This window comes from Symphodus melops (assembly GCF_947650265.1).
Source record: "Symphodus melops genome assembly, chromosome: 1".
Lineage (NCBI taxonomy): Eukaryota > Metazoa > Chordata > Actinopteri > Labriformes > Labridae > Symphodus > Symphodus melops.
Genome location: NC_136691.1, coordinates 55,618,896 through 55,646,103, shown reverse-complemented (window position 1 = coordinate 55,646,103; position 27,208 = coordinate 55,618,896). Strand labels below are relative to the sequence as shown.

The window sequence follows — 27,208 nt, the reverse complement described above, 5'->3', positions numbered from 1 at the left end:
AGGCCTAAATCTAACACATACCTGATCAGCTGATGGCTTTTTAACAAGCTGGAGGCATGGTGGTCTGGACACTTTTAGGAGGTCCTGCTGGTCTTTGTGTCCCTCATCCCACTCACGTCCATCATGATGCTATCCATGCTCTACTTTCATATCTATGTCTCTTTGTCATTGTGCTGTTTTTATGAATGTTTTACCTGCATAGACCAAAAACACACTTCACTGTCAGAGCCACCGTTACAACTTTAGTTTGATCTGATTTTATAGATGCAGCTGAAGACGAGAGGAGACGAGGAGAGGAGACGAGGAGAGGAGGAGAGGAGACGAGGAGGAGACGAGGAGAGGAGAGGAGACAAGAGGAGGAGAGGAGACGAGGAGAGGAGGAGAGGAGAGGAAGCGAGGAGAGGAGAGGAGGAGACAAAAGGAGGAGAGGAGAGGAGAGGAGAGGAGGAGAGGAGACGAGAGGAGAGGAGAGGAGGAGAGGAGAGGAGAGGAGGAGGAGAGGAGAGGAGAGGAGAGGAGGAGAGGAGAGGAGAGGAGGAGGAGAGGAGGCGAGGAGAGGAGGAGAGGAGACTAGAGTCCAGTGTGACTGAATCACCTGATTGTTAATTCGACCTTCAATACTTGAGTTCAGTCAGAGCTGTCTGAAGGAATTGACACAGAATATTTTGAAGGTTGAGAGCTACTGCCATCTAGTGTTTGTAATCTTTAATCCTGTATATATTTAGACCATGTGATGATCAGATTATCTGTTAAATATTCTTTCTGTATGTCATAGTTGTGTTTGATGACTTTAACTTTGTGCTCTGTAGTTTGTGGGGGATTGACAGTGTTTCTGCTGATGAACTGGTGTCTGTCTGATTTGAGCCAGCAGAGAGCAGGTGATGTTAAAGGTGCTTTAAGGACAGAAGGATGGAGATGAGGATGTTGAGGTTTTCCAGCGTCGGAGGAGAGGAGAAGCTCATGAGTGATTTTGAGGAGAGCTGTCTTTGTGCTGTGGTGGGGACTTCCTCTCAGGCATGCTCAGGACGTACGTGGTGATTGGCTGTCGGCTCAAGTCTTTGCAGGGTGTTCGACATATTATACATTTTTTATTATTGAAAATGTTTTTTTTTCAATGTTTGTAGTTTTTTTGTACATTAAATCAATAATCACATTTCAGTATGAAGGTGAGAATAAATAATTAGACACTCTGGCGATGTTTATGGTAACAGTACCTCTGTGTAAATGAATAAAATAAATAAAATATTTCAAAATAAAACATTTTATTACAATAAATCTTCTTATTTTGTCGTCTTTTTTTTGGCGTCTTTGAGAATTCAGAGTTCTGTCAAACGATTGTTTTGATCCTGAAAACGAGCACAAGCCTGTTGACTGTGACGCGTAGCCAATTAGAAAGCGCGGTGACATAGTGGCGAGGAAACGCCCGGAGCAAAACAACAACAACTCACCTCCATATCATCATGATCCTGAATTTCCCTCGGGATCAATAAAGTATCTATCTATCTATCTATCTATCTATCTATCTATCTCATGTAGCAAGTACAGTTCATGCTCCCCTTGTCTCCACTCCTTTCACCAACACAAAGATCGTTCATCCTTGTATCTAAAAGTCTATGACCTCTACATAACCTCTGCTTAATCATCTGTCTAAATGTCCATTCAGAGATTCTGAGGACTTCAAAACCTGAGACATCAATCAAAGGTGAGTTTATTAATTTTTGTATTTATTTTCATTTGAATGTTTGTAAAATGAATTAATAATCAATTAAAAAAATAAAACCAGATATACAGTAAAACAGCACGTGTGGTGATCTTTAGACCCCTCACAGGATCGAACACATTTTTACTCGACCTCAGACTAGACGGACGCCAAGTGTTCAACACCACCACTGAGAGGCTTTTTCTCCAGGACGTGACTGAAATAAGAAGGAAAACGCCTTTTTCTGAAACCTCAAAAACAACTTCAATTTACCTGACTGTTTCTTTGGTTAGGGCTCTAAACCTTAAATGTGGCGCCTGACAAGGATGTAGTAATGATTTTACACAAAACATTTGATGAACTAACTTGTTAAGATTTGAGATATTGGGCTTTGTGCTTCTTTAAAAATAAAGGTGTAGTGAATGTTTGTTTGCTGTCACTACTTTAAAATATAAGCACACATTTTGTTCAACTTTGTGATTATTTGTGGCCTTGTTCTCACCGTGCCTTGGTTTTACGCGAACAAAGACTTGGTTTGACGCTGAGGTAATCAGAGAGATTCCTTGTTTGCAATGATATTCATTTTATTTTGTTTTTTAAATCTGGTGTCAAAAATTAAACCAATGGAAAAAGCTTATCATCGTCCTCAGAGACAAATGTGCCTGTCTTTACTTTTCTGAACTCTCCTATCAAAGAAATCTGGACGCACCATATACATAGCAACAAGTAGCTTCATTCAGTACACTTTACAAGTAGCTATCGCTAACACTGCTGACAGTTGTCTTTTATTTGCATGCTAGCTATCGTTAGCCTTCAGAGCTATAGGACGTATTGCTGTTGTTTGAAGCCACAATCAGAGGCTCCACCCCCCTCTTTTCCACTCTCTCTCATTGGCTGTGTAGCGACTTTATCATCCCGATGCTACAACTCATGATTAATATGAATGATATTATGAGTTATACACTGAGTCTATCTATCTATCTATCTATCTATCTATCTATCTATCTATCTATCTATCTATCTATCTATCTATCTATCTAGTTGTGATGTTAAATTATGAAAAGTTTCTTCTGGCTCTGAATGATCTCTTCATATGAATGAACTGTTTTCTGGCCTTTGCTTTGTTATAGTGTTATTTAATTCCTTCTTCAAAGAAGAATCCTAATGAATTAAAAAATAAAAAAACATTTTCACTTACTGTTAGCGCCCCGTCGAAATCTCATTCTGAAATTTGCAAAAGGAACTCGTCTTCTCATAGGATGATGAAAACCTAAAGGGGGTACATATGTGTCTTCTCCAAGAGGAACACCTGGATGGAGAGGTAAACAGGGAAGTGAGTCGCTGCAAAACTAACATTTGTCTGACAATAATGAACTTTAATCACAATTAACCATTTTGATATTGTGATATTTATCAACAGATATAGAATTGTTTCACCCTGGATTACTTTAATTTGTCAAATGAAGGAGGATGACAACATGGCTGCAAGTAACCATTATTTTCATTTCAATGTCAATATTGTTGTTTGGTAAATTAAAAGAAATAGAGGAGAAGAAAAAACACATTTTACATGAAAGCTGGAAAGAGTGCACGAAGCAGCCATTTATTTTGACCACACTTAAAGAAAAACTTCTGAACTTGTAAAATCAGAGCCATGGTCAACACTCACCAAAAGCTGGAGTCAGAAGCATCATGGCACACATGAACACAGCCACCTTCAGCAGAGTCATGGTGGAGATATGAAGATGAAGATGAAGATGACGGCGTTCTGAACCTGACGCTTTCATTCATTTTGAAATGGAGTGACATGAATGCTAGGTTCATGTCTATGAAAAACCGGCGTCTGCAGCTTGAAAACACGTGTCAGTTGTAAACAGTTACCTTAAGCTTTTATTAAAGTTCACTGTGGGTGTAACTAATACTAAGCAAACACACACACTCTCAGATACACACACTGTGGCCCTTTGAACTGTTTTGGTAACGGCGTGTAGTCGTCATGGTAACAAATGAACACACAAACACACACTCCAAACTAGCTGGAATAGAGACATCAAGGTAATCTAATACTCAAAATAAAATTAAAAAAAAAAAAAATCCTTTCAAATTTTGTCCACTGCTCTGTATTTCACCCAGAAGCACCTCTTCAGGAAGTGTTTATTGATTATTTGTCTATTATTGCAACATGGCAAACATTCCGAGAGACATTAAAGGGGCGGTTCAAAGTATTTAATAGGGCGGGCAATAAAAGGGTGTTGCCCAGAGAGAATATATTTTGCATCTGCCTTTTTTTTCACAAAGACAGTTAAATCTCACAGAACTGGATTTTGTTATAAAGGGAAATAAGTGTAGAGAGCATCAACATGCAAACGAGTGAAGATGACCAGATAATGACTATCGAAGGTTAAGTAAGACGGTAAACAAACAATTTGAAGTTGCAAATGGATGTTTGTTCCACATTTGCGCTGTTTAGTCACTGAATGCAGAATGTCCTCTTTTCCTTGACTAAAAGCAGCATGAGAAGGTCTAAAGTCCTTTTGAGGGTTGAAGACAAGTGTGTGCATGTTCGGCACAGAGTTTTTTTTTTAATGTGACGCATCTTTCTTTTCTGGCTCTGAACTCTGAAGTGGGCTCTTGATTTAGACTTTGCAGAGTCTAAGTCTACAGTAGATGGACATGTTAGCTTATTTGTTTAGTGTTCGTTCTGCAACATTGTTTTATCATTTTTGGTCAAACAATATGTGAAAGTTTAGTATAAAAACATGAGCACCAGCCACTTAGATATACAAGATACAGTATAGGTAATATAGAGATAAAGGACATACTGTTTAAAGCAGTGATTCTCAACTGGTCTAGGCTCAGGACCCCCAGCCAACTCTTTGCGACCCATTGTACCCATCCAATTTATTCAATGAAACATTTTGCCATTTGGACCTCAGACGCTACAAACAGGCATAAGATTAAAGAGTTGGATCAAACAAACATCATTAGAAAATGGATTCAGACTTATTGACACTATTTTTTTTCAAGGCACACAACCAGCTCCCTGACCTACTTGGGTCCCGACCCTCTAGTTGAGAGCTACTGGATTAAAGGGATTGTTGATGAATTGATAATAAAGCTAATCAATTAATTGCAAATTCAAAGGATGCATAATGTATCACGAAATGAAGTGCTAAAGCTGAAACTTGTCCGTCTTTTGGAATAAAATGATGGATTAGAAAAACTTGCAATGCTGGTTGAAATTTCTATAATCCCCTTTGACACACCCACATGCAGTGGGAATATTTTTAATGTGTGAGCTGCAAGTTTCATGTAGGAGAGCTGAAATAATTTCTCTGGAAGAACAGAGAGACCAGGCACACCAGCTGAACTGGTCGTGACTCTTTTTTCACTTTGACCTTCATGGATTCCTAACATATAGGTCGTAATTTCCCCCCAGAATAATTCTACAAACACATTGTAATCTACGGTGCAACAATTCAGGAAAAGCTACAAAGACAGTAGCTGTATTTTAGGCGTGCCTAAAAAAACAGGACTTTGAAGGAATGCAACCCTGAGTAAAAGATGAGCCACCAAAATGAATACCTGAACCACACCCACCCCAGGGCAACAAATGATTTATAATTCTTCATGATTAAGAGTCATATCGTCTAATGCCAGTCTCAAGGCTCAAAAGGGGTAGGCTCAAAAGTGAAGTAGGCCAGGTCCAGGGCAAGCCTTAACCTACCCTGAAAGTAACGAGGGTGTCTGCCTACCTGGACTCCAATCTCAGAACCAACTTTGGCTTTATGAGACAATGATTTCTGTGGGAGCAAGTGAGTTTTGTAAAACAGCACTCCTGGACTGTAATCTTTATAATATCTACAGAAATCTGTCTCTCAGGTCTCAACCAAGTGATGTCTCCAGTTGAATAAGCCTCCGATGTTTACTGCAGAGTTTAATCATGGCGACTGCAGCAACAGGTGAGTTCAGGTTTTGGATACTTTTAGGCTGTCCTATGATTTTGATTTTTATCATTTTTTCCAAGGTCTGTAAATAAATCTTTGTTATATCAGCCAGATACCCTTGTAATTAAGGTTAGACTAAAATCAATTAGCATGCATGTTGCTGTTTTTGCAAGTAATAAATCACTTTTTTGTATCTTGTTGGTGCTGGTGGGGATACACCTTTTTTTAAAGGGGACATATTTTGAAAAATCCACTTTGACAGTGTTTTTAAACATTCTATTGCGTAACCTGAGTTTCTACAGAGCCACAAAATGTGAAATAAACCCACCCAGTCCTTTGTTTGTTGTCTACACAAGTCTGACAACACAGAGAAAAATGCTCCATTTCAATGTGCTCTCCTTTTTACATCACAGTGGGATTCTGGTAAATTAAATACCCTCCCTTTCCCTGGTATCTCCACCCATGGAAACTAGCTTTGGTCCATCACTTTTATTCTCGCTGGCAAATTATGTCCACCAAAACACAGCACAGATGTTTCATTTAGACCACAGGGGACAGTTTGAAAAGGGGGAGAATATGTCCCTTTAAAGCCCTGTTTTCACCAAACGGTTCAGTTTTGTTTGTCTCGGTGCGGCACACATTTTGTGGCGTTTAAATAGAAAAATCCCCAAATTACCGACCTGTACTGTCCTACTTTTTGGGACCCTTCTGTTGGGGTGCAAAGAATATTAATCCAACCCTAAAAGGTGGAGCTAAAAACTGCAGTCTGTTGGTCTAAAGAATCGTTACATCCTGAGTGACAGCAATAAACAAAACCCCTGCCTTTAATTACACAGGTACGCACATAGCAGTTCAGATTGACGTACTGGGGATTAGAGAAACTGTCTCTGGTCGGTGAGGTGTTGCTTCTGTGTGTTTTATTGACGGCTGATACTGCTGGCTTGGAAAAGCCCGCTCAGCAGTTAAAATAGAGTGGGGGAGGGGTGGGGGGATTAGCGATGGTTTATTCCGCTGTATTTCTCCTTGCAGCACACAGCCTTCTCTGAAACAAAGCTTGATTATGTTTTGTAACAAAAGAGCCATATGTCAGTGACAAAGTACTTTACTTGCTGGAAGTCTTCCATCAATGGTTTTGTGTTGCGTTTTTCCCTTTTGTTGAATTTATTAGCGGGATTGCTGTTAGCGATTATCTGCTATGACTCTATTACGTAGCTGATTTTAGGAAACACGCTGCTTACCAAATACAGCATGGTTGGATGTGGATCAGGCTTTACCGAACCGAACCATACCAAATTGTACTAATCAATACCGGAAAGCTTAGCGGAAACAGTTAAGATACAAGCTGAACCACCATTATAGAGCACTTTGTTCAATAATTAAATTTAGCAGGTTGCAGTTCCTGTGTGCAAACCTGAGCACTTTTGTCCATGCAATAGTGATCGTGTCAAATTTAAATGTGCTGTAAAAAAATCATACCCACTTGACAAATAATTCCCACAAATGTGTCTGAATTATGTTCTCTTTCCTTACAGATAATCAGAAACCACGGAAACGAAGAAGCAGCATAACCTTTTTGCTACCTGACTGTGAGTATAGAAGCTTAATCCAACACTAAGCTTCCGATGTTTTGTTTAACTCCCAGGAGTGACCTGGATGACGCGCTCGCTCTATATGTCGTTTCAATAACTTTTCTGCAGGCATGTCTTTTCTTCAGGTTTTACCGTTACATTTATTATGCAGAACCATGTGCAAAGAAATACAATGTCCGACGAGTTTGTCATTGACCATACATACATACAAATCCAACACAGCAGTGGCTTTCCATACTGCATGTCGCTTCAACGGTCAAAAACCATCAGCATTTCCGGGGTCAAACAACAACATCCTGTCTGTTGACAGATGACGTACTCATATAGGCTGCGTAAAACAACCCAACAGTGACACCTAGTGACACGATAACCACAGTTCAACCCAAACATAAAAAATTGCTATTATAGTGAGATCAATTGATTTGAGTCATAATACATTTTCTATAACTTTATATCTAGAATAACATGTTTTGTTGCTGGAAGGCACAAACTCATTATTATTACTTATATATTACTTATATTATTACTATTACATGCTATATATTCTCAAGATTGCAATGGCTGTGACATCCTCTTTTAAAACAATTCTACTTAGTTGTAGAGCATATAGAGTTGCACTTTATTTTAGTTGAGACAAAACTGTCCAAAGTTTTGAAATAGTTGAGCTAATTTGGTGTTTTCTTTCCAGTTTCTCTGCTCAGGGTTGTTCTGCTGGGGAACAGCTGGTCAGAGAGGAGTACTGTAGGGAACATCATACTGGGAGGGACTGCATTCAACACTGAGGAGGAACCAGACCGCTGTTTAATAGGCAGACGGAAAAAGGATAAAGACATAGTTCTTATCAACACCCCAGATCTTGTGCGTCAAGACATCCCCAAAGACAAACTAACAAACCATGTAGAAGACTGTAGGAAACTCTGTGATCTTGGACCACATGTTTTCCTGTTGGTTATACAGCCCAAGGACTTCACTGAAGAACAAAAACTCAGACTCTGCAGAGTTCTTCAACTCTTTAGTGACCAATCGTTTGATCATTCGTTCGTGTTAATTTCACCAGAAAGAGATGAGACACCAGGTTTCACAGGAAAGCCTGCACCAGACCAACCGCTACAAGACATGATTGCAATGTGTAGATGCAGATACCTCAGGCAGGAGAGCACTGATGTTTCTGAGCTGTTAGCATTTTTGGGTCAAACTGCAATGGAGCACTTTGGACAGGTTTCCTTCTGTAAAGAACTCGAAAGTAATGATGCAGATCAATTTATGAAACCAGAGTGTATTTCTGAAAACATGAAACCGGCTTTGAACCTGGTTCTGTGTGGGAGGAGAGGAGAAGCTAAGACTTCAGCAGCTGAGGCCATTTTAGGTCAGACAGGCCTTCATTCAGTCTCCAGCTCATCAGAGTGTGTTAAACATGAGGGAGAGGTGTGTGGACGTTGGGTTTCCCTGGTGGAGCTTCCTGCTTTAGATGAAAAACCTCAAGAGGAGGTGATGGAGGAATCACTCAGGTGTATCTCTCTCTGTGATCCTGAGGGTGTCCATGCCTTCATCCTGGTTCTACCAGTGGGTCCACTCATTGATGAAGACAAGAGAGAGTTAAAGACCATCCTTAACACATTCAGCTCTCGGGTAAACGATTTCACCACCGTCCTATTCACTGTGAAGTCAGATCCCACATTTGCTATTGACTTTTTAAGATGTGACAGAGATATTCAGGAGTTTTGTCAGAGTTCTGGAGGACGGTATGTTGTTCTCAACACCAAGGACCAGCAACAGGTCGCTGACATCTTGGATGCGGTTGATCCAAAAAAAATCCTCAAGGGCAAACCATGCAGCTATACAATAGAGATGTTTGCCCATGCCCAAATAGAAAGGATAAACACACTACAGGCTCAACTTCAGTCGCTGAAAAGGAGCAGCATAACAAGTAAGTAAATCCAAGGATAACAATTGTTTATGATGCTTTGTACATTTGAAATTACTGCATTTTGTACAGTCCAGATCACAAGTACTCCCATTTCGTCTTTTTGCATTTTGAATATTTACTTGGAACCTTCCAAAGATCCAACAGTGCAAAAATGCAAATTCTTGCGACTTTTTAACTGGTCTTAAGATTTTGATCAGGACCGTATATAAGAATGGGATGGGGGAGATTGGATGAAATGCAGGAAGAAGGAAAGGGATAAACCAATTGGAGGGAGGGGTGGTCCAATCCCCATCAATGTACCAGAGGAACCTACAAGACAGATCTCAGGAGCTCCCAGAAAAATATGTAGTCAGTAACTTACATAGTACATGAAGCTCTACATATAGTGACTCCTTTTTCATATTAGTCAAGTTAAATTTCAGATTCGCCATCCACTTGTCTCGAGTGAGTTTAATGTTGGCAAGTTTTTATTTCAAACCGAATCATTTTAGACCTACGCTCAAAGTACAGTGTGACTGCCTCCCAAAGCCATGACTTGTTCATGATTCACAAAAGTGGGTGTGCTGGAATTGACTTAATTAAATGTGTAGTGTGAATTCACTGGTCCGAATGTCAGTCAGACCTGAGACTGATCTGCTTCGTCTAGAAACCAAGGACAGCTTGGAGGGTCGCAACAGTTCTTCCTAAATAGTTTCGTTTTGCTGTCAATTGCTGCTGGCTGCTCGTCACCAACAAAATTCCATTAACAATAAAGTATCTGATGGCTTATATTTCATGTCTTAAGGTTTGAAAACTTAATTCCCCTGAACAAAAGCTGATACAAAAAAAATATTTTTCTCTTTATGTCATAGGCGGTGATGAGAAGCCCGGTCCAGAGAGTCTCAGGATTGTTCTGATAGGGAAAACTGGCTGTGGAAAGAGCTCTTCAGGAAACACCATTCTAGGGTGGAAAAAGTTTGAAGCCGAACCAAGCCAAAGATCTGTCACCAAGCATTGTCAGAAAGAACACTGCGAGGTGGATGGACATTCAGTCACTGTGGTCGACACTCCTGGTCTGTTTGACACAACTTTGTCCCATGAAGAGGTTCATGACGAGTTGAGTAAATGCATCAACCTTCTGGCTCCAGGTCCACATGTCTTCCTGTTGGTGTTACACATAGGACGATTTACACAAGAGGAGAAGGAGACTTTACAACTCATCAGAAAAGGGTTTGGCAAGAATGCTGAAAAGTTCACCATCATCCTTCTAACTGGAGGAGATTCATTAAAGCGTTCAAACATGTCCATTGAAGAATTCATTGAAAAGAAATGTGATGATTCCTTTAAGAAACTGATCGATGACTGTGGAGGAAGATACCACGTGTTTGATAACTGTGATGACAAAAACAAAACTCAAGTCAGTGAGCTGATAACCAAGATTCAAACAATGGTGAGCTCTAATGGAGGCAGCTGCTACACCAATGAGATGCTGCAAGAAGCTGAATGTTCTATAAAAAAAGAAACGGAGAGACTACTGAAGGAGAAGGAAGAAGAGATGAGGAGAGAGAGGGAGGAACTTCAAAGAAACCACAGGGAAGAAATGAAAGCAATGCAAAGAAGAATGGAAGAACAAAGAGCAGAGACTGAAAAGCAAAGAAGGATCAGGGAAACACAACTTGAGGAAAACATAAACAAAGAAAGAGAAATGAGAAGGAAAGAACAGAAAAAAAGAGAAGAAGAAGACATGAGGAGAAAACAAAATGAAGAAATTGAAAGACGGGAATGGAATGAGAAACTTGCAAATTTGGAGAAAAAGAAACATTCAGCATCAGAGCAAGATGACACCACTGACACAAAGCTGGAGGAAGCTTGGGAAGAAGTGAAAAAAGAAAAAGATAAGTGGGAAAAAAATATTAAAGACTGGTGGGAGGATCGGTTTCAGGAAAATGAACAGATACAATATGAGGAAGAATTCAAACGGAACAAGCTGAAAGAGGAATATAAAAAGGAGAGAGAAGAGAATGAAAAGAAAAGACAAGAAGAGGACCGAATCAGAAGACAACAACAGGAAAAAGAGAAAAAATCCATTGAGGAAAACTACAAGATAGAGATGGAGAGTCTGATGAAAACCTCTGAAGAGGAAGTCAGGAAGAAAGCTGAAGAGTTCAATGAATTTAAACAGAAATATGCAGCTCTGATGCAGGAGCATGAGAAACAGATGAAAGACCGAGATGTGAAGTATGACTTCTTGCATGCACTTTTTGACTATAATGAAGAAAACCAAAAGAAAAAACATCGAGGTGAACTCTACAGCGTTGTAAAATGTGTCACCAGCAAGAAAGAAAATATGCAAAAAGTCAACAAACTACTGAAAAAACACAAAAATGAATTGAAGAGGTCAGAAACTGAAGAGGAGAAAAAATCCCTGCAAGAATCTCATGAGAATGAAATAACCGATCTGTTGCAGGAACTCACAGATCAAGTGAACCCATCCTCATGTAAGGTTTCATGAGGTTTCCTTCAAGAAGAAGTAACAATCACAAAGAAGTCTGTTCATTTTCTCGAACTCTATTTCCATTCGGTTTCAAAAACAGAAATGTGTTTGAATCAAAGATTTATAAATTGCAATTCAACTGTTGGCAAAGAAAAACTGCTCATCGGCTTTTGGGTGTTTAAACAGCAGCCTATGGAACATAGACGCCATTCTGTTTAACAATCTGGAGATCACACAGGACATAAGTACCAATGTCTGTAAGAAAAAACAATCTCCATGAAATGTAAAAAAAAAATGGTGATGAAATCTCTATGATACTAAAAGAGTTGCTCAATAACATGATCTGGAGAAATATTCAATATCTTACTAAAAATTGAGTTATGAAAGAGATATTTTAACTGCTTTCTGATTATTTTCTTGATCCTTTCTCGGATCGCTTTTGTGTGAAGTTATCAATATGTACAATTTCTTTAATATTTGAGACCTGTGTCACTAAAAGAATGTAAAAGTTGGGTTTTATAGGTTCACTATGTGAGTTCGGCATCATGTTTGTGTCATTATTAATAATTACAGTTCAGAAAGATCTCAACAGAACCTCTGCTTGGCCAGAGGAGATTATATTTGTTTCTTATTTTAATGTTTGTAGAAGAACATATTTTTAAAGACATGTTTTTAATGTTGTGTTTCTTTGTTTTGCTTCTGGTCAATTAATAATCAATGCACAATAGTTGATAACATCAACTGAAGACGAAAAATGGATTATTCTTACACTGAATGCTTTGTTATGGTCTCTTGGTGTTGTTTTAAAATGTAAATACAGTGTTAACTTTAATCTTTGTGTGGACTTGTGTTATTATTAACTATGTGTAGAGGGGCTCTACTTTAGACCGATCAACTTTTCTCACCACTTATTTAGATATTTTGTAATCCAAGGGTAGAACTGTAACTGTGGATGCTCCATCCATCCATGATCTTTTTCCGCTCTGGGGCTGGAGCCAATCACAGCTCTGACATATAGAGACAGTAAATCAGACACACTCACATTCACACCTACGGGGAAATTTAGAGTCAGCAGGTAACCTAACATGCATGTGTTTGGACTGTGGGAGAAAGCCAGAGTACCCGGAGAGAAAAGACAGAGGAAAAAAGTTATTTTGATTCCAAGACCGTCGAAAAATGATCATGAGACCGAACTTCAGACCAACACCAAGCAATACAACACTCAATCGCACATCAATCCAGCTAGCTATGTATCTATTGTTTGACAGATGCTGTAAATACTGTCGGAAGGATACCGTGGTCAGTAGATATTCAGACTTTCAGACACACAGATATATAAATAGATAAGCGAATGTAAAAGTATTTATACTAACAGATTAACGTCTATGTTGAATATTGTACATGGTCCCTTTACCAATAAAAATTAAACTAATAATTAACAATCAGGGTCACGCTCAACAAGAGGAGAGTCACATCTATTAATTCTTAAAACTCACTTTCATGTGGTTTCTCCTTTTAAAGACCTTTATTCAGGTCTTTATTCAATTTATTGTTCTCAACCTTTTCATTAATTTTTACCCCTTTGATGTTTGACTCTTCTGTCCTCTGCTATGTTTTATATATATTTTTATATTCCTCCCACAGTCCAAACACATTTATTTTGGGTATTTTTGCCTTAATTATAGAGGGAGGAGAGCGTGGGGATCGACATGCAGGAAGGGAGACACAGGCCGACACCTGAATCCAGGCCGCCCATGTGAGGACTATGGCGTCAGCACCACACTGAAGCACACCTTGTCACAGGATGACCTGTTTTGCCTTTTCTTTATAGGTTTCCTGTCTCAAGTTGAGTTTCTTGAGATTTAAGTGCGACTTTTGACTTTCTATTAATGTGACATAAACAGAAATAATGTCAAAGCTACACTGCTTTTTATGGCTCACTCTAATAATAGTTCGAGGAAGTCTTGACATTTCATAAATGTCTTCCAGTTAGTGACTGGCTGATTTCCAGGAGCAGTCTTTGAAGTAAAAATGCAGCTCAATCAAATTCAATCACCTCTGAATTTAAATCAAAATCACAGAAAAAAACCCAAAAGGGTTGAACACATCACTGCTGTTTTAACCTCCCTTCACTGGCTTCCGATAAAGCGAAGAAATTATTTCAAAATATTTGAACTGTCTTCAAATCCTTGAATGTCTTAGCCCCTTCCCACATCACCGACATGCTCACCCAACACAAACCGGACAGATCACCTGAAATCATCAAATCAGGGTCTCCTCACTGTACCAAGAATTCACTCTAAATCAGCCTAGGGTGCCTTCAGTCACTACAACTCCGTTCTTCTATACCACATGATCTTGTGTCTGCTACAACAGTTGCTTTTAAAAGCAAGCCAAAAATCTAAATCTTTTCTCCTAATCTTTTAGTTTGGTTTTACTAATTTTAGTATAATAGCAATGAATATTTGATGGTTTTGACTTCATTCTTTGTTTTATATGTAATACTTTTTTATGTCAAACGGTTCTTTGAATGTACTTATTTAAGACACTTACAGGAATCATTTGAAAAATGAGAAAGTTAATCTATAAAAGCATTTGACCTGAGGTGTTCTTTCCTAAACCACACCCTGCTCAGACGTTTCAGTATCAAATGTGGACAAACGTAGGCTACTGTTTCAAAGGGTTTAGATTCAACACCAGTGAAATAAAAGTGACCAAGTATTAATTACTGTATAGAAAAATTATGTACAACCTCTGCATATCCGTCCTCATCGCAGCAACCATGGGTTTGAATATGACCTTTGCCCTTTGCTGCACATCATGCTCCCCTCTCTCTCCTCCCAGCATGTCCCATCAGTCTTCAGCCGTCAATCTACATTTTTTTAATATTGAATTAACATGCCTTCTCACCTGTGCGCCGACATGAGTGGCAGCACATCCAGTAGCTCCGTCCCTGTCGTACACGTCTTGATATGTTATTCGTTTGTTTTGGCTCTGTGCCAACTTCTACTTTTATAGTTTTTATAGTACACTTTCAGTGTATAACTTTATGTATCCTATGGATACTTTTTCGTGTTTTCGTGGAAATAGCAGCGGAAAACTTTCTTATTCAAGGGAGACGCTGCTCTCACTCCGGACAGCGGGACAAGCCGGCATCGTCCACCCGATACCAGAGGAGCTAAAGCGGCGGTACAGAGGCTGCAGAGCCGGTGCTAGGCTAAAGGCTAAGCTAGCGGCTAAGCGATGGAAGTACAAGCCCTCGGTTCTGGTGATAGTTATGGGGAACGTAAACTGTCTAACCAACAAGACAGACGAGCTGGCTGCTCTCGTGAGGAACAACCGGACATTTAGAGAGTGCAATTTAATGTGCCTCACAGAAACCTGGCTGACTCAAGACACCCCGGATGCTAACGTGGATCTACCGGGCTTCATTACAGTGAGAGCGGACAGAGACACGAAACGCAGCGGCAAACGGAAAGGAGGACTCGCGCTGTTTATTAACAACAGATGGTGCCACCATGGACATGTTACTGTGAAGGAGGCAACGTGCAGCAAAGACATCGAGCTGCTGGCGGTAGGTTTCCGTCCTTACTACATGCCCAGGGAGTTCTCCCACGCCATTGTTGTTGTTGTTTACATCCCCCCGCGAGCACACATCGAGACTGCGTGTGACGTCATCCACTCTAACATCTCGAGATTACAAACACTGCACCCTGATGCTTTCATTGCCATCTCAGGGGACTTTAACCATGTTACATTGAACTCCACACTACCGGACTTTCACCAGTTTGTAAGCTGTCCCACCAGGAAGAACAGGACAATAGACCTCCTGTATGCAAACGTGAAGGACGGATGCTGTAAATACTGTCGGAAGGATACCGTGGTCAGTAGATATTCAGACTTTCAGACACACAGATATATAAATAGATAAGCGAATGTAAAAGTATTTATACTAACAGATTAACGTCTATGTTGAATATTGTACATGGTCCCTTTACCAATAAAAATTAAACTAATAATTAACAATCAGGGTCACGCTCAACAAGAGGAGAGTCACATCTATTAATTCTTAAAACTCACTTTCATGTGGTTTCTCCTTTTAAAGACCTTTATTCAGGTCTTTATTCAATTTATTGTTCTCAACCTTTTCATTAATTTTTACCCCTTTGATGTTTGACTCTTCTGTCCTCTGCATGAACTTCTGCATGGACGTTGTGGTTCCCACTAAAACTGTGCGTTGCTTCCCGAATAACAAGCCCTGGATCACCAGCGATGTCAAGGAGATCCTTAACAGGAAGAAAAGGGCATTCAAGGAGGGAGACCAGGCAGAGCTGAAGCGTGTGCAGGGGGAACTCAAGGTTAGACTCCGAGAGGCAAAGGAGGAGTACAGAAGGAAGGTAGAACAGAAGCTGCAACAGAACAACATGAGGGAGGTCTGGGAGGGCATGAAAACCATCACAGGCTGCAAGAAGAAAAACAACAACGCAGAAGACGGGGACCCTGAGAGAGCAAACCAGCTCAACTTGTTTTTTAACATGTTTGACAGCCCCGTCGCTGCAGCCAGTGCCTGTCCCCCCAGCACCCCTCTACACACCCCCTCCCCCCTCTCACTCCCCCCAACACCTCCACCAGGACAAACACATTTTCCAGAGACAATCCATCCCCCCTCCCCCCCACCATCACCAGAGACCAGGTGAGCAAGGAGCTGAAGAGACTCCGCCCCAGGAAGGCAGCAGGCCCGGACAAGGTGTGTCCCAGGATGCTAAAGGCCTGCTCTGCTGAGCTGGGGGAGCCACCTCAGCACGTCTTCAACATGAGCCTGCGGCTTGGGAAGGTTCCTGTGCTCTGGAAGACCTCGTGCCTCACCCCAGTCCCCAAGAAGAAAAACCCCAGTGAGCCAGGCGGCTCCAGACCAATCGCTCTGACATCCCACGTTATGAAGACCTTTGAACGGCTGCTGCTCCAACACCTCAGACCCCAGGTCCAACACGCACAGGATCCCCTGCAGTTTGCATACCAGGCAAAGGTGGGCGTGGACGATGCCATCCTCTATCTTCTACACAGGGCTTACTCTCATCTGGACAAAGGGAGCAGCGTGATGAGAATCATGTTCTTTGATTTCTCAAGCGCTTTCGACACCATCCATCCCCTCCTACTGAGAGACAAGCTGAATGAGATGAGGGTGGACTCGTACCTGGTGAGGTGGATCACGGACTACCTCACAGAGAGACCACAGTACGTCAGACTGAAGGACTGCACATCTGACACTGTGGTCAGCAGCACCGGAGCACCACAGGGGACCGTGCTCTCCCCTGTCCTGTTCACCCTGTACACCTCTGACTTCCAGTATAACTCTGAGCTCTGCCACATGCAGAAATACTCGGACGACACTGCGATAGTTGCTTGTGTCAGGGATGGACAGGAGGAGGAGTACAGGAGCCTGATCGAGGATTTTGTGACGTGGTGCAGTGACAACCATCTGCAGCTAAACACCTCCAAGACCAAGGAGATGGTGGTGGACTTCCGAAGGAACAAACCACATCTAGAACCTGTTTCCATCGGGGGGGTCGACGTGGAGGTGGTCAGGACCTACGGGTACCTGGGGCTGCATCTGGATGACAAGCTGGACTGGTCGCCTAACATGGACACTACCTGCAGGAAGGGACAGAGTTGTCTGTACTTCCTGAGAAGGCTTGGGTCCTTCAACATCTGCAAAAAGCTGCTGCAGATGTTCTACCAGTCTGTGGTGTCCAGCGTCCTTTTCTACGCCGTGGTGTGCTGGGGAGGAAGCTGCAAGAAGAGGGACGCAGCACGCCTGGACAGACTGGTGAGGAGGGCCGGCTCTGTGGTGGGTACAGAGCTGGACTCACTGGTGACAGTGGTAGAGAAGAGGTCTCTGGACAAAATGCTCTCCATCATGGACAACACACACCACCCTCTGCACAGCACCTTCACCAGGCAGAGGAGCATGTTCAGTGACAGACTGCTGTAACAGTCGTGCTCCACGGACAGACTCTAGAACTCTTTTGTCCCCCTATAGGCCATAAGACTGTACAACACTTCACTGTCACGGCAGGGTAGAAGCACACGGTGAACCCTGGACTCATTTTTCACTTTTTTTCTCACTCCTCACCTGCACTGCTGACCTCAGTCAGCCCCCAGTTGGACACTTTAATGCATATTGATAGTCACCTTACTGAGCACTGGTCACTTTAATGATAATCACCCTAATCATGTCTGGTTTCATCCTACGGTTGTGTTATGCTACATCTGTAATGGTTGACATGATCACCCTAACTAGGTCAAGTTTCACTCTATTGTCTTCAACACTTAATGCTAATATGCTCCTCAATAGTTGGGTACTTTAATGGAAATCACCCTAATCACTCCTGGTTTCACCTTATTGTTTTGGACACTTAATGCTAATCACTGCTCCTTTATGTTGCTGAGCCCAATTTGCATTCCTGCATTGACTGTTTAACGACTGTACTCACACCTCTGGCACTACCTCAAAGACCTCTGTACATGCACATGTAACTAGTTTCTAGAAGGTCAGCACTTTGTTTCTAAGGCTCTTTAACTGTTTACAGGTCTCTTTTAACCAGCACACATGTTTTTATCTCCTCACAGGTTATGTACATACTATATAAGTTTTAAGTCTAATGCTAATGCTAACTGCACAGGTTTAACCTTTACTCTTAGTCACATAGGGGCTGCTAAATCTTGTTTGGGGGATTATTGTATACAGAGGGAGGGGGGACAGCGGGTGTGTATTGTAAATGTCTTGTGTCCTGCCTGTCTGTATACTGCTCCTGGATGCCCTGAATTTCCCTCGGGATCAATAAAGTATCTATCTATCTATCTATCTATCTATCTATCTATCTTAACATTCAAAGACAAACAATCACGTTTATAATATATAGACTTAAATGCTCTCTCAGTTCGGTCTTATGAACATATTAAAACAGTTAGTCATTGCCTTGCCCATAAACCTCACCCATATTCACTTGATCACGATGTTTCAGATGCCTCTTCAGTCTTTAACTGTCTTTAATCATCATGGTGTGATTTTGGAGCAACGCTCTCAGCAGGTGAGTACAAAACTACACAAATATATCTGATTTCTATATTTGTAATCGGGGAAACTATGTGGAACTCGTCCTATAGCTCTTTGAGACTGACAGAGGTAAAATATTAAAGATGATTTAATATTGACTTGGCTCCTCAGATTAGATTCACAGCTTTACCAAAAACTGATCTGGGGAAAGATTTCTGTTCAAACTGTATTTACAGACACAGAAATATAATCTAACGGGAAGTTAACAATAACTGTCAGCAATTTGTTTGACAAATCATTTTTGAGATAATCTGTGAGGTGAGCAGAGCCATTAACATCTTTTAAATTACTTCTTAAAACTCGCTGATGTTATTTCTCCCTTTAAAGACTTTTATTCAATTTATTGTTCTTGATCTTTATCAAATTTTAACCCTTTAATGTTTGACTCTCCTGTCCTCTATTGGGTTTATATATTTACCTACTGTCTTTGATTTCATCCGTTTAGTGAACGTGATTCACACCCTTGTCACAGGATAACTTGTTTTGCCTTTTCTTTACAGGTTTCCTGTCTCAACTTGAGTTTCTCGTGATCTTTCTAACAAAGAAATCATGGCAACAGCAGAATCAGGTGAGTTCAGGCCGACTTTATACTACTGAAGAATCAGGAAAACGTGTATTTAAGGTTTAAGTGCTACATTTGAGATTTGTATGTGATATAAATAGAAATAATGTCGAAGCTAAGCTGCTTTTTATGGCTCACTCCTCTCAGCCGTCTGAAAATAGTTCCAAGAAGTCTTGAAACTTAATAATGAATGGATTCCAGTCAGTGATTGGCTGATTTCCAGGAGCAGTCTTTGAGGTAAAAATGTGGATCAAATGGACCTCTGAATTCAAATCAAAATTGAAATATATAAACATTAAAAAACATATCTAAAGTTCCTTGAATTACCAAGCTATGGTTGAGACTAAAAATTATGGAAAACCTTAAAAAACATCAATTTCCCAAGATGCCTATTCAAACGCTGTATCTTCAAAACATGAAGACACTTTTAAAAGGCTGATCAATACTCTCACTTTCCATTCCTCATATTAAATCACAACATACTACCTGTTTGAATCTGCTATCAGGATGCATCCTGGGTGGCGCGATCACAGATCAGTACCATATTTATTTGTGAACCAACATATTGAGGAGGCGATTAAGATCTGATCAGTAACTTTAGCATTAGTCCGGGCTGTATGTCGATATACTCCTTAGATGTCTGTGTATGGATGTGTCTTTGATAAAAGTTTAATAACGTTTACCAACAGGTAATGTAGGTTATGGGAGAAGATTTTGCACACCTAAGATTAATTTTCCCATCAGTTTTCATGCACCAATTTGTGCCTTTTCTAAAAAAACACTTATGGTCCAATCTTTTTATTAATGTTCCAAGTGTGCATCAGATACAAGAATGCATTCATTTGGATACTTAAATAAATTTAGACTGGAGAGTTGGAAAATTTCTGGTCGGGATCATTTTTATGATAGACGCTCGCTCTTGCCTGCACATGCACTGCGCATGATGCAGCACGGAAATAACTGCCACTAAACGCACCGATTGTCCAAAGTGGCTCCGTGCAAGACAACAGAACTCCCGTTTAAAAATGTCCAGATTCTGGACCCGCATCTTGTCAAGATGCAGCAAACCCAAGAGAGTGCCGAATTACATCGGCAGCAAGCAGCCGCACACAAAGGGAAAATACATAGTTTACACTCTGCATTCAAAAACCTAACAGAGGACGTTGATCTCTTTTTCCCTCTCTCTGGTCCACTGCAGAGAAAAAGAATCAATTGCAGATGATTTTCTTTTTTCAGAGACCCCCCGAAATGTTGCCGTTGAGGCTTTCAGGGGGGTTCAAAAATCAAGCAGTGAGTCTCATACACCCCTAGATCGCCCCTATTTCACACCCTGCTTATATGAGATATAACAGTGATCATTTTAAATATGAGGAAATACATTGATGAACACATTTCAATAGTATTAATACATACATTTTGTGAACTTTTGAATATATGGGGGGGAATTTGTAGGTCAGAAAGGATCAACGGAGACACACCTAAGAGCACAAGCCCATGCTTAGACAGGGCCAAAGAAACCAAAGTGACAAGGTCTATTGTGACTCAATGTTGTCCAGTAGAGGGCAGCATACACCTTGGGATCTTCTTATATTAGACACAAACTATTAGACTTTGTTTGCATGTGCAGATGCTGGAAAGGTTTAATTTCTTCAACACCAGTGGAAATCCCATCATCTCAATTTGATTCTCTCTTTTTAAATGGCTGACTGTTTTGTTTTCATTGTAACTAATTATTTTCATGGTTCTAATTCCATCTTTTTTATTTCAGATTTTGAGATGAGGGTTGTTCTTCTGGGGAACAGCTGTTCTCAACAGAATTTAGTGGGAAACTTAATGATGAATGGGAATGTGTTCGGGGAAGACACAGAACCACAGTTTATAAAAGTCAGAGGACGGTGGACGAAGAATAAAGTAATAACAGTCATCAACACTCCAGATCTGCTGCTTCCAAAAATCTTTGATGATAGACTAAAAAGACATTTGGAAAAATGCGCTAGACTCTCTGCACCTGGACCTCATATATTCCTGCTGGTTCTACAGCCTGAAGACTTCACTGAGCAACACAGACGGAGGCTCTACAGAGTCCTTCAACACTTTGGTCATCGATCATTTGATCATTCACTGGTTCTGATATCAACACCCAGTGAGAAGAGTGTAGGCTACAATGATGTGAATAATCCACACTTAGAAGACATAATCACACAGTGTGGTAACAGATACTTGAAGCAGGAGAATCTTCAACTTCAACAGCTGGAAGCGAGTTTGGATCAAATTCTGAAAAAGAACAACAGAGAGTACTTGAGCCTGGATCCTGCCAAGGACCAAACAACTGCTGGTAAGCAGACTGACATGTGACGATAATTTAAACAATAGTCACAATATCAGGGTGTTTTTTTTTTAATTGTCGATAAAACCAATGATATATTTGTATTTTTGTACAGGTTTGTCATCAAGGGTGGATATCAGCACTTCAAACCAAGGTAAATCAAGGTTTAACATTTTTGTTAAAATGGACAGAATAGATATTCAAACTTTAACCTTTGTGAAACTGTAAGTAAATCTTTATTTACTCACTGCTTAAAGGAAGAATGTGCAACTTTATGATCCAGTAGATGTTGCCTTCGAACACCAGCATTAAACTAAAACAAAGTGATGTTTGGCTACACCTCTGCCACACTAGATCCTCTGCTCTCCTCCAATGTTACACAACCCACCCGCATACACACAAAAGGATTTATGAATTAGAACGCATCGTAAATAAGAACCACTGTCCTTTGCTCGAGCTGCAATTGCTTGTGTCCTGAATTGTTGTTAGCATGCTGATGTTAATGCTCTTTAGCACTAACATTAACACACTGGTTAGCGTGAGAATGACCGTGTTCAAAAGACATGTACATCCAAATAATCAGTGAGTTTTTATTCTCTTCTCCAGTCCTTTACTAAAACAGCTTTACACCAAAATCCATCCCGTCCAGGTAAACACGGTTCTGACAACAATACAGCCCAGCTTCTCATTCATTGTAGACAGTCATGACTCAGAGACACGTTAACAGATGATTTACTTGATCTCTGCTGAATTTATGTGTAAAATGTTGCACATGCTTCCTTTAATGCAATGATGCAAACAGATGAAATTCTAAATATTCCAATCATAATGTACAAAAATGCGATACAATTCTGCAATATTCACTGAATATGATGATGAGATTCTTAATGCAATATTGCAAGGCAAATTATTAAATCATGTTTATTTTTATTCCAGCGCCAAATCTCTGTGTTGTGTTGTTTGGAAAAAGTGATGAAAAAAAAAACACACTGGGAAACTTCATTGTCAGGAGAAGAGAGTTTTATGTCCATAAAACCTTTGCAAACACTAAGTGTGAGGTGGCCCGTGGAGAGTGGAAAGGGAAACAGTTAAAAGTAGTGAAAACTCCAGACATTTTCAATCTGTCCGTAGAAACAGTGAGGCAAGAAATGAGAAGCTGTGCAGAGAGTTGTCCTCCAGGACCAAATGTCCTGCTACTACTAGTGAAGCCTTCTGATTTCACTGAGGAGAACAGACAAACTCTGAAGTTTGTCCTCAGTTTGTTTGGTCAAGATGCCTTAAATTACACCATGCTCATCAGCACACATGAGATGGAAGGAGCAGGCATAACTTTCGAGCGTCTTCTTAAAGACTGTGGAGAGAGACACTACAGCATGGCTCGAAACAACCATGTGTTAATTATGGAGAAGATGGAAAACATTGTGGATGAAAACAAAGGAAACTTCCTCACCTTCACGGAAGAGTCCATAAGACCAAAGGCTGACCACAACCAGCAAGCTTTAAACCTGGTTCTTTGTGGCAGGAGAAGAGAAGGGAAGACTTCAGCAGCTGAGGCCATTTTAGGTCAGAAAGGCCGTCATTTAGTCTCCAGATCACCAGAGTGTGTTAAACATCAGAGAGAGGTGTGTGGACGTCGGGTTTCCCTGGTGGAGCTTCCTGCATTGTATAGAAAACCTCTGGATACAGTGATGAAGGAATCGTTCAGATGCATCTCCCTCTGTGAACCAGACGGTGTTCATGCCTTCATCCTGGTCCTCCCTGTGGGTCCACTCAGTGATGAAGATAAGGGAGAGTTGGAGACCATCAGGAACACATTCAGTTATCAAGTCAATGACTTCATCATGGTTCTGTTCACTGTCGAGTCAGATCCATCAGATTCTGCTGTTGTCAACTTCATACAAAATGACAAAGACATTCAGAATCTCATTCAGAGCTGTAGTGGAAGTTTTGTCCTCAACATCCATGATAAGCAGCAGATTCAAGAGCTGTTCGACAATCTAGAGAAACACAGATATGGGATTAAATACAAACCAGTCAGCTACAAAACAGAAACGTTGAGACAAGTCCTAATAGAAAAGGTCGACACACTAGAGGCGCAGCTTAAGGACCTGAAAACAACAAGGAAAACCAAATGTGAGTAGTTTTTTGTATAAGAAATATCATATGAGATGGAGTGCTGTTGTATTACACGACTAATAATAGAGTAATAATATACATCCGGTCAGTTTATCAAATTAAATGATTTGGTCAGAACTAACTGTTGTATTTCTGACAATATACCTAGTTTAATTCTTTGTAATCTGTCAGCATACTAACTCCAGACCTTTTTATTCCCCAGCTGGTGATGATGAGAAGTTGAGTCAAGAGAGTCTCAAAATGGTGCTTATGGGGAAGACTGGAAGTGGAAAGAGCTCTTCAGGAAACAACATTCTGGGAAGAGACGCATTCAAGTCTGAACTCGGCCAAAGATCTGTCACCAAGTGTTGTCAGAAAGAACACTGCAAGGTGGATGGACATTCAGTCACTGTGGTCGACACTCCTGGTCTGTTTGACACAACTTTGACCCATGAAGAGGTTCATGAAGAGGTGATTAAATGCATCAGTCTTCTGGCTCCAGGTCCACATATCTTCCTGTTGGTGTTACAAATTGACAGATTTACACAAGAGGAGAAGGAGACTTTAAAACTCATCAGAAAAGGGTTTGGCAAGAATGCTGAAAAGTTCACCATCATCCTTCTAACTGGAGGAGATTCATTAAAACGTTCAAACATGTCCATTGAAGAATACATTGAAAAGAGATGTGATGATTCCTTTAAGAAACTGATCGATGACTGTGGAGGAAGATACCACGTGTTTGATAATAATGAAAAACAAAACAGAAAACAAGTCAGTGAGCTGATAACCAAGATTAAAACAACGGTAAAGGAAAATGGAGGCAGCTGCTACACCAATGAGATGCTGCAAGAAGCTGAAGCCGCTATAAAGAAAGAAACAAAGAGAATCATGAAGGAGAAGGAAGAAGAGATGAAGAGAGAGATGGAGAGACTTAAAAGAAAACATGAAGATGAAATGAAAGCCATGAAAAGAAAAATGGAAGAACAAAGTGCAAAAACTGAAAAGCAAAGAAGGACCAGGGAAAAACAACTTGAGGAAAACATCAACAAAGAAAGAGAAATGAGAAGGAAAGAACAGAAAAAAAGAGAAGAAGAAGACATGATGAGAAAACAAAATGATGAAATTCAAAGACTGGAATGGAATCAGAAACTTGCCAATTTGGAGAAAAAGAAACATTCAGCATTGGAGCAGGATGACACCATTGACAGAAGGGTGGAGGAAGCTCGGGAAGAAGTGAAAAAAGAAAAAGATAAGTGGGAGAAAAAACTTCAAGACTGGTGGGAGGAACGGTTTCAGGAAAATGAACAGATACGATATGAGGAAGGAATTAAACGGAAAAAGCTCCAAGAGGAATATAAAAAGGAGAGAGAAGAGAATGAAAAGAAAAGACAAGAAGAGGACCGAATCAGAAGACAACAAGAGGAAAAAGAGAAAAAAACCATTGAGGAAAACTACAAGATAGAGATGGAGAGTCTGATGAGAACCTATGAAGAGGACGCCAGAAAGACAGCTGAAGAGTTCAATGAGTTCAAACAGAAACATACAGCTGTGAAGCAGGAGCATGAGAAACAGATGAAACACCGAGATGAGAAGTATGACTTCTTGCAAGCGCTTTTTGACCGTAACGAAGAAAGACAAAAGAAAAAACATCGAGGTGAACTCTACAGCGTCGTAAAATGTGTCACCAGAAAGAAAGAAAATATGCAAAAAGTCAACAAACTACTGAAAAAACACAAAAAAGAATTGAAGAAGTTAGAAACTGAAGAGGAGAAAAAATCCCTGCAAGAATCTCATGAGAATGAAATAACCGATCTGCTGCAGGAACTCACAGATCAAGTGAACCCATCCCCATGTAAGGTTTTATGAGGTTTCCTTCCAAGAAGAAGTAACAATCACAAAGAAGTCTGTTCACTTTCTCGAACTCTATTTCAATTCGGTTTCAAAAACAGAAATGTGTTTGAATCAAAGATTCATAAATTGTAATTCAACTGTTGGCAAAGAAAAACTGCTCATCGGCTTTTGGGTGTTTAAACAGCAGCCTATGGAACATAGACGCCATTCTGTTTAACAATCTGGAGATCACACAGGACATAAGTACCAATGTCTTGAAGAGAAAAAAATCTTCATTAAATGTAAAAAAAAAATTGTGATGAAATCTCTATGATACTAAAAGAGTTGCTCAATAACATGATCTGGAGAAATATTCAATATGTTTCTAAAAATTGAGTTATGAAAGAGATATTTTAACTGCTCTCTGATTGTTTTCTTGATCCTTTCTAGGATCGCTTTTGTGTGAAGTTTGGAAACAATGTACAATTTCTTTCATATTTGAGGCCTGTGTCACTAAAAGAATGTAAAAGTAGTGTTTTATAGGTTCACTATGTGAGATCGGCATCATGTTTGTGTCATTATTAATAATTACAGTTCAGAAAGATCTCAACAGAAGCTCTGCTTGGCCAGAGGAGATTATCTTTGTTTCTTATTTTAATGTATGTAGAAGAACATATTTTTAAAGACATGTTTTTAATGTTGTGTTTGTTTTGCTTCTGGTCAATTAATAATCAATGCACAATAGTTGATAACATCAACTGAAGACAAAAAATTGATTATTCTTACACTGAATGCTTTGTTGTGGTGTCTTGGTGTTTTAAAATGTAAATACAGTGTTAACTTTGAGTGGACTTGTGTTATTATTAACTATGTGTAGAGGGGCTCTACTTTAGACCGATCAACTTTTCTCACCACTTATTTAGATATTTTGTAATCCAAGGGTAGAACTGTAACTGTGGATGCTCCATCCATCCATTATGTTTTTCCGTTCTGGGGCTGGAGCCAATCACAGCACTGACATATAGAGACAGTAAATCAGACACACCTATGGGGAAATTTAGAGTCAGCAGGTAACCTAACGAGCATGTGTTTGGACTGTGGGAGAAAACCAGAGTACCCGGAGAGAAAAGACCGAGGAAAAAAGTTATTTTGATTCCAAGACCGTCGAAAAATGATCATAAGACCAAACTTCAGACCAACACCAAGCAATACAACACTTAATCGCACATCAATCCAGCTAGCTACATATCAATAAAGTATCTATCTATCTATCTATCTATCTATCTATTGTTTGACAGATACTGTAAATACTGTTGGAAGGATACCGTGGTCAGTAGATATTCAGACTTTCAGACACACAGATATATAAATAGATAAACGAATGTAAAAGTATTTATACAAACAGATTAACGTCTATGTTGAATATTGTACATGGTCCTTTTACCAATAAAAATGTAATTAATAATTAACAATCAGGGTCACACGCTCAACAAGAGAAGAGGAGAGTCACATCTATTAAATTAATTCTTAAAACTCACTTTCATATGATTTCTAACATATATATTCTTTTAAATATATTTATTTGGGGTATTTTCTGTATTATAGAGGAAGGACAGTGGACAC

At 40.1% G+C, this 27,208-nt stretch overlaps 4 protein-coding genes across 4 annotated transcripts; all 4 read left to right on the top strand.

Moving 5' to 3' along the window:
- Window positions 1-7,037: 7,037 nt before the first annotated feature.
- LOC306818067 (GTPase IMAP family member 4-like) lies at window positions 7,038-10,041 on the top strand. The gene has a single exon (XM_079335437.1). It carries the CDS (start codon window positions 8,352-8,354, stop codon window positions 9,168-9,170), a length of 819 nt encoding a protein of 272 aa, XP_079191563.1. The 5' UTR covers window positions 7,038-8,351; the 3' UTR covers window positions 9,171-10,041.
- Window positions 9,959-12,467, top strand: LOC306820998 (uncharacterized protein; the record flags this gene model as incomplete). Its single annotated transcript, XM_079339134.1, has 1 exon — window positions 9,959-12,467. A coding segment is annotated over one exon (1,695 nt), but the record flags the coding sequence as incomplete, so codon positions are not given.
- Window positions 12,468-20,618: 8,151 nt separating this feature from the next.
- On the top strand, window positions 20,619-23,784 carry LOC306833981 (GTPase IMAP family member 8-like). Its single transcript, XM_079359681.1, has 2 exons — window positions 20,619-21,649; window positions 22,553-23,784. Exons 1-2 carry the CDS (start codon window positions 21,013-21,015, stop codon window positions 23,779-23,781), a joined length of 1,866 nt encoding a protein of 621 aa, XP_079215807.1. The 5' UTR covers window positions 20,619-21,012; the 3' UTR covers window positions 23,782-23,784.
- Window positions 23,785-24,013: 229 nt separating this feature from the next.
- Window positions 24,014-25,886, top strand: LOC306817529 (uncharacterized protein). The gene has a single exon (XM_079334481.1). It carries the CDS (start codon window positions 24,017-24,019, stop codon window positions 25,619-25,621), a length of 1,605 nt encoding a protein of 534 aa, XP_079190607.1. The 5' UTR covers window positions 24,014-24,016; the 3' UTR covers window positions 25,622-25,886.
- Window positions 25,887-27,208: the final 1,322 nt, after the last annotated feature.